This window comes from Mytilus trossulus, chromosome 13 (assembly GCF_036588685.1).
Source record: "Mytilus trossulus isolate FHL-02 chromosome 13, PNRI_Mtr1.1.1.hap1, whole genome shotgun sequence".
NCBI classification, from domain to species: domain Eukaryota; kingdom Metazoa; phylum Mollusca; class Bivalvia; order Mytilida; family Mytilidae; genus Mytilus; species Mytilus trossulus.
Genome location: NC_086385.1, coordinates 30982130 through 30990399, shown reverse-complemented (window position 1 = coordinate 30990399; position 8270 = coordinate 30982130). Strand labels below are relative to the sequence as shown.

At 33.4% G+C, this 8270-nt stretch overlaps 1 protein-coding gene across 1 annotated transcript; it reads left to right on the top strand.

The window, feature by feature from the left end:
• Window positions 1-1625: 1625 nt before the first annotated feature.
• Window positions 1626-8003, top strand: LOC134694243 (BTB/POZ domain-containing protein 6-like). Its single transcript, XM_063555244.1, has 2 exons — window positions 1626-1888; window positions 6890-8003. Exons 1-2 carry the CDS (start codon window positions 1626-1628, stop codon window positions 8001-8003), a joined length of 1377 nt encoding a protein of 458 aa, XP_063411314.1.
• The last annotated feature ends 267 nt before the right edge of the window (window positions 8004-8270 follow it).

Here is an 8270-nt window from a genome sequence, read left to right as displayed (position 1 = left end):
CCGTTGGTTTTCCCGTTTGAATGGTTTTACACTAGTAATTTTGGGGCCCTTTATAGCTTGTTGTTCGGTGTGAGCCAAGGCTCCGTGTTGAAGGCCGTACTTTAACCTATAATGGTTTAATTTTTAAATTGTTATTTGGATGGAGAGTTGTCTCATTGGCACTCACACCACATCTTCCTATATCTATATAACACTTATTTTATGTTTTTTAGCCCCAAAAAGGTCCCCAAAAATTTTCGGCTCGCTCCGCTCGGCAATATTTAGAATTTTCGCCCCCTTCCAAAATCCTGGATCCGCCCCTGAATAGTCTTCTAACTTTATAGCTGAGCTAGGAGAGCTTGATATATTCCCTTTATATTTTTCAGTTGTATTATCAATTATGAAATATCGGTTTAGAATTCAAAAAAAAAACAATATGAAAGATGGTTTACTATATGATACCTTTATGTGTAACAAAAAAATGTTCATTAATAGTTGAATGCTTTAATTCATCCATACACATACTATAGTTTAGTTGCTATCTCTATTTACTTTTAATACGACGGTGCTATGTATGAAATTTAAAAATAATTAAACTGTAAGACATCAGCTGTATTTTAAAAGGCTATCTGCTTATTCAGAAAATACTAAACGTAGTGATTATCTAGTCCATTTTATTTTTACAAGAGACTCAGATAAAGTCCAAACAACAAAAATAATCAACAACACTGTGTACAATTCTATAAAAAATCATCATTCCAAAATGTTATTCAGTTACACCAAAAAATTGAAATATTTTAGTTTCCACATTTTTAAGTATTTCAACTTGTGTAACTCGCAACTCGACTTTTGTAACTCGCAACTCGACTTTCTTAACTCGCTACTCGACTTTTGTAACTCGCAACTCGACTTTCGTAACTCGCAACTCGACTTTTTTTACTCGCAACTCGACTTTCGTAACTCGCAAATCGACTTTCTTAACTTGCAACTCGATTTTCTTAACTCGCAACTCGATACTCGACAATAAGTGAATCTCTCCATTTTTCCCCTAACAATAATCATACATTTATGTGTCACGTGTTGCCTTTTGAATTTGTATGAAATATTTGCCACTGCACTTTAAACATTCACTCAATTAACAATACCCATGGTTCAATGCCATATGTCAATCCCAAAATTCTCTCTAGTTAGGCAGCAACCATTTGATTTTCTGGGGGGGGGGATTTTTTTTCGGACAAACTTTTTTTCCACTTTCGGCGAAAAACAATATATTTTTTTCGCGACAAGTTGAAAACAATTGTTTTCTTTCAATTTTAGCATTACATACAGTGGCAGCTTAGGGTGAAACAAACATTTCCCCCCCCCCCCCCGAAAATCAAATGGATGCTGCCTTAGACGAAATTTTAATAAATTCAACTTGCATTTACATATAACAAAAAATGTTTGCACTGTTATTATTGGACTGAAAAAGATGCTTTTGTGCGATCAGAAGAAACATACAAACATTTAGCAAGTGCATGACTAAGCACGGAATAATATATTGAATGGTCGCTACGCTTTGATCTATTATCCATTAAACTTATGATTACAATTGTGACTTTTTAAATCTTATATACATAATTATATTATCAGCCTTTATTATAGAAATGACAACTAACGACGGAGAGGAAAAAGACTGGCAATCTGGTCGTTCCATTGCAGAATGTAACCGGTATATGTTCGCGCATCAGTTGGGATGTGACGTCACATTTCTGGTCGGAAACGATTCTAAACCGATTCCAGCTCATAAATATGTCCTCGCTAGCAGAAGTTCTGTGTTCTTCGCCATGTTTTATGGAGCAGTAGCAGAAACAAATGAAGAGATTCCAATCCCAGATATAGAACCGGAAGTGTTTTCTACTCTGCTTAAGTATGTTTAGCTCCTTGCTTCAATTCGTTTATTAAAAGTAAATAAAAGATCTATAAACATAAATAGTTTGTGCTACCGTATATATCAATATGACGATTATTAAGGGGTTCCTTAATTTCTGTTTATTTTTATTTATTTTTAGGACTCTTTTCTCTTTTCTTTAATTTAATTAAACATTATAGTCTTTAATGTATATTTAAGCACACAATTATTCTCCATTCTATAATCGTTTGGCCTAATGTTCTAAATCTCTATTCTCTTTTATTATTTATTCATTATTTTTTTATTTATTTATTTTTATTTTTTATTTATTTTTATTTATTTATTTATTTATTTATTTACAAGTTTGATCGTTTATATCAATATACAATGTTATTTCTATTGTTTTATGCAATGTTAATTTTGTAATTATGTAAATAAATCGAAAAAAAACCAACTTCGGTTTCTTTATAGTACAATCTGAATAAAATTTGAATCTATTATAATAGGAAGTCAACTTAAGAACGCTGTGATTGGATGTATTAAAGGGTTTCAGTTAATTTTTTTTTTTATTTATCTATTAATAACTGCAGTGTGTATATTTACAATATAAAGTTTAGAACCTATTGAAATATTTTCTAGAGAATTATTCAAAAATGTTGCATAATTAGTAAAGGTTGAATCAAGTGCATTTAGCTACTATGCAATTATTCTAAAAATAGTAAAATCACGTGAAGGCCGCGTGGAGTCTGCATGCACAAAGCGTGATAGATATTGTTCGGAACCAAATTGCGTTCTGAAATTCTCTTGACTTTTTATTACTTTAACGTACTCCCAATCATTTATTTATTTAGTATATTGATATATAATAAAGCCTGACGAAAGTTCATTCGTTTGTTTCGGGATTGTTCTTAAATACTCGGATACATCGGGATTTTTCATTCTCAAAAAATTCTGAAAATCCAGTGAAGGCTGCTTGGAGTTTGCATGCAGCAAAAAAAGTGAAACCTTTGGGTGAACAACTTAAAAGTAGCATGGTCTGACAGAATATTAGACTTAAGTGAAATGTTTTTGACATCTCTTTTGAAAAAGGTCAAAATGGCTGCCGTTGATATGGACACAGCAACATTTGAAAAGTGAAGCATTTACGGCCTTCAACAATGAGAAAAATCAAATGCATTATATTTAGTTATAATTTGTTTAAAAAATATGAAAAGTGAAGCATTTACGGCCTTCAACAATGAGCGAAACCAAATGCATTATATTTAGAAGTTGCTTTAAAAAATATGTAAAATGAAGCATTTTCGACCTTCACCAATGAGCTAATAGCAACTGTTGCTTAAAGAGTGTTTCGATGGAAGTCGCGAATTTCTGTATTCTTCCCATTGTCATGACTGTCATTGGTCTGTATTCTTTATTTTTGTTTAATTATTTTGTTTAAATTTCTTTATACTTTACCACCCTATTAGCCTCTATATTTTATATTGGGGTATAACAGCGTATAGTATGCATTTACAGTTTAAGATGCCATAAATAAATTAATATAACTTCTGACACTACAAATTCTGTTAATAAGATATTTATTTAGGCGCTCCATATAAATAACATGATAAGAATCAATCAAGTTCATATGGACAGGTTACTCTGACATTTTTCTATAAATAGAGAATCAGGTGAAAGCTGCATGGGTTCTTATTATAGGACATTAAACACGACCAGGTCAAAAAATGTTGCATAATTAGTAAAGGTTGAATCAAGTGCATTTAGCTACTCTGCAATTATCCTAAAAATAGTAAAATCACGTGAAGGCCGCGTGGAGTCTGCATGCACAAAGCGTGATAGATATTGTTCGGAACCAAATTGCGTTCTGAAATTCTCTTGACTTTTTATTACTTTAACGTACTCCCAATCATTTATTTATTTAGTATATTGATATATAATAAAGCCTGACGAAAGTTCATTCGTTTGTTTCGGGATTGTTCTTAAATACTCGGATACATCGGGATTTTTCAATCTCAAAAAATTCTGAAAATCAAGTGAAGGCTGCTTGGAGTTTGCATGCAGCAAAAAAAGTGAAACCTTTGGGTGAACAACTTAAAAGTAGCATGGTCTGACAGAATATTAGACTTAAGTGAAATGTTTTTGACATCTCTTTTGAAAAAGGTCAAAATGGCTGCCGTTGATATGGACACAGCAACATTTGAAAAGTGAAGCATTTACGGCCTTCAACAATGAGAAAAATCAAATGCATTATATTTAGTTATAATTTGTTTAAAAAATATGAAAAGTGAAGCATTTACGGCCTTCAACAATGAGCGAAACCAAATGCATTATATTTAGAAGTTGCTTTAAAAAATATGTAAAATGAAGCATTTTCGACCTTCACCAATGAGCTAATAGCAACTGTTGCTTAAAGAGTGTTTCGATGGAAGTCGCGAATTTCTGTATTCTTCCCATTGTCATGACTGTCATTGGTCTGTATTCTTTATTTTTGTTTAATTATTTTGTTTAAATTTCTTTATACTTTACCACCCTATTAGCCTCTATATTTTATATTGGGGTATAACAGCGTATAGTATGCATTTACAGTTTAAGATGCCATAAATAAATTAATATAACTTCTGACACTACAAATTCTGTTAATAAGATATTTATTTAGGCGCTCCATATAAATAACATGATAAGAATCAATCAAGTTCATATGGACAGGTTACTCTGACATTTTTCTATAAATAGAGAATCAGGTGAAAGCTGCATGGGTTCTTATTATAGGACATTAAACACGACCAGGTCAAAAAATGTTGCATAATTAGTAAAGGTTGAATCAAGTGCATTTAGCTACTCTGCAATTATCCTAAAAATAGTAAAATCACGTGAAGGCCGCGTGGAGTCTGCATGCACAAAGCGTGATAGATATTGTTCGGAACCAAATTGCGTTCTGAAATTCTCTTGACTTTTTATTACTTTAACGTACTCCCAATCATTTATTTATTTAGTATATTGATATATAATAAAGCCTGACGAAAGTTCATTCGTTTGTTTCGGGATTGTTCTTAAATACTCGGATACATCGGGATTTTTCAATCTCAAAAAATTCTGAAAATCAAGTGAAGGCTGCTTGGAGTTTGCATGCAGCAAAAAAAGTGAAACCTTTGGGTGAACAACTTAAAAGTAGCATGGTCTGACAGAATATTAGACTTAAGTGAAATGTTTTTGACATCTCTTTTGAAAAAGGTCAAAATGGCTGCCGTTGATATGGACACAGCAACATTTGAAAAGTGAAGCATTTACGGCCTTCAACAATGAGAAAAATCAAATGCATTATATTTAGTTATAATTTGTTTAAAAAATATGAAAAGTGAAGCATTTACGGCCTTCAACAATGAGCGAAACCAAATGCATTATATTTAGAAGTTGCTTTAAAAAATATTTAAAATGAAGCATTTTCGACCTTCACCAATGAGCTAATAGCAACTGTTGCTTAAAGAGTGTTTCGATGGAAGTCGCGAATTTCTGTATTCTTCCCATTGTCATGACTGTCATTGGTCTGTATTCTTTATTTTTGTTTAATTATTTTGTTTAAATTTCTTTATACTTTACCACCCTATTAGCCTCTATATTTTATATTGGGGTATAACAGCGTATAGTATGCATTTACAGTTTAAGATGCCATAAATAAATTAATATAACTTCTGACACTACAAATTCTGTTAATAAGATATTTATTTAGGCGCTCCATATAAATAACATGATAAGAATCAATCAAGTTCATATGGACAGGTTACTCTGACATTTTTCTATAAATAGAGAATCAGGTGAAAGCTGCATGGGTTCTTATTATAGGACATTAAACACGACCAGGTCAAAAAATGTTGCATAATTAGTAAAGGTTGAATCAAGTGCATTTAGCTACTATGCAATTATCCTAAAAATAGTAAAATCACGTGAAGGCCGCGTGGAGTCTGCATGCACAAAGCGTGATAGATATTGTTCGGAACCAAATTGCGTTCTGAAATTCTCTTGACTTTTTATTACTTTAACGTACTCCCAATCATTTATTTATTTAGTATATTGATATATAATTTAATTTTTTTTTTTTTTGGGAGGGGGGGTCTTTTGCCCTTTATTCTGTATGTTTTGCCAAGTATTATCTAGTCTGTACACACCACCTAGATCCTTCTATATTTTAAAGGCAAAATGTCGGCATATAATATAATAAGTGTCCCTAGAAGAAAAGTTTTCTAGGGACACTCTTTAAATTGCCAATGTATATATTAAAACGTTTAATCCCGCTGCAAATGTTTGCACCTGTCCTAAGTCAGGAATCTGATGTACAGTAGTTGTCGTTTGTTTATGTAATATATACGTGTTTCTCGTTTCTCGTTTTGTTTATATAGATTAGACCGTCGGTTTTCCCGTTTGAATGGTTTTACACTAGTAATTTTGGGGCCCTTTATAGCTTGTTGTTCGGTGTGAGCCAAGGCTCCGTGTTGAAGGCCGTACTTTAACCTATAATATGGTTTACTTTTTAAATTGTTATTTAGATGGAGAGTTGTCTCATTGGCACTCACACCACATCTTCCTATATCTAAAGTAAGAAAATGTGGTAAAAATATATAATAGCCCATGAGACAACGATCCACAAAAGAACATTGTACGTAGACTTAAGCTACTCTAAATAACCACAACGCCTTCAAAAATGAGCAAAACTCACATAATACATGGGCAGATACAGTCGTTTTTAAAAGGGGAGGTTCCCAACACAGGATAAAAAGGGGGTTCCCGGAACCATATGTCCCCCATTCAAATGCATTAATCGTCGAAAAAGGAGGGTTCCAACCCATGGACACTACAATGGCGAAATTATACCTCCTGGTTAGAACTATGACACCACATCACTATTCAAAATTCCTGAATCAAATATAACAAATTTATGCATTTAGCCTAGTATACTGTTCCGGAAGGTTCTCATTGTATAAGAGATATTTCAAATATATTATTTTTTATTTCTAATATTTTCAGATATTTATACTACGACGATCTTGCAGTCAGTGGTGAGCAGACTGCTAGTTTGATGTATGCAGCAAATAAATACTGCGTGACAAAAGTAGTAAGAAAATGTCGCAAACTACTACAGGAAGCGCTGACCGTTGATACAGTATGTTCTACAATGGAGAGTGCGCATCTTTTTGACGACCACGAGTTACACAAAAAATGTCTTGAGATGATATTGCTAGAGCCTCAAAAATGTCTCCAGTCGGAAGCGTTTCTTCATTTATGTCCGGATTGCTTAATGCCGATTATATCGTCCGATGACCTTATAATCGATGAAGCCACAGTGCTAAATGTACTGTTAAAATGGGCGGAAACCGAATGCAGACGACAGCAACTCACCGTATGTGATGTTAACATAAAGAATGTTTTGGGAAAAGTTTTGTACGAAGTCCGTTTTCCGGTGATGGACATTCAATTTTTCGCCGATAAAGTTGGCAAAAGAGATATACTTTCAAAATCCGAGCGGATCAGCGTGTTTACTTTCCTGTGTGGCTCTTCAAAGTCTATTCCTGATGACTTATTTAAAACAGCTTCTCGGGGACAACGGCAACTTCAAACAACGATAGCCCTGCAAGACCCTCAAACTCCACAAAACACGCACACACCACAACAGAGGATATGTCTGCGATTTCTGCGTGACGGCCATGTTGCGTTACGAAATGAAAATTTATGGTATGTAGGTCAAAAGTCAGATAAAATAGACTTTTCGGCATCCAAAACAATATACATTCATGGTATCATTCTTTACGGTTGCGGAGTTGAATCCGCATCTTATACAGTCGAAGCCACCATTTTGAGAGCAGGACTTTCAACGACCAACCTTTCTAAAATTCATACGAAAGTTGCAGTTAACAAAGAGAAGACGTTCAACATCTTCTTTCCAAAATCAATATACATAGTCCCGAACATTCGCTATACAATAACTGTAATAATGCAAGGACCTAGAACATATTGGGGAGAAGGCGGGGAAGAACACGTGACATCAGACGGAGTTAAATTTGAATTCAGCAAAACCATTGGGGAAACAAATGGAACTGATACTGATCATGGACAAATTCCGGGATTGATATTTTCAAAATAAAATTAATATGATTTTACCTTAAAAAAAAGTTTATACTAACTAGACAGAAATCGTGGGTTGACACCCGACTTCGCTGCTTAACATAAGGAATTTAGGTAAAAGTTAAGTTTGGTTGATTGTTGGTTGCATATTATAACCTCCAGTGGAAAATATTTCATGAACGTTTAGGACGTGAACAAAATTTTAAGGTGGTACCTAACACTACAGGGAGATAACTCTGTAAATTCAACTAAACGTTTTAATTAAGTTGTGTTGTTAAGGGGCTAT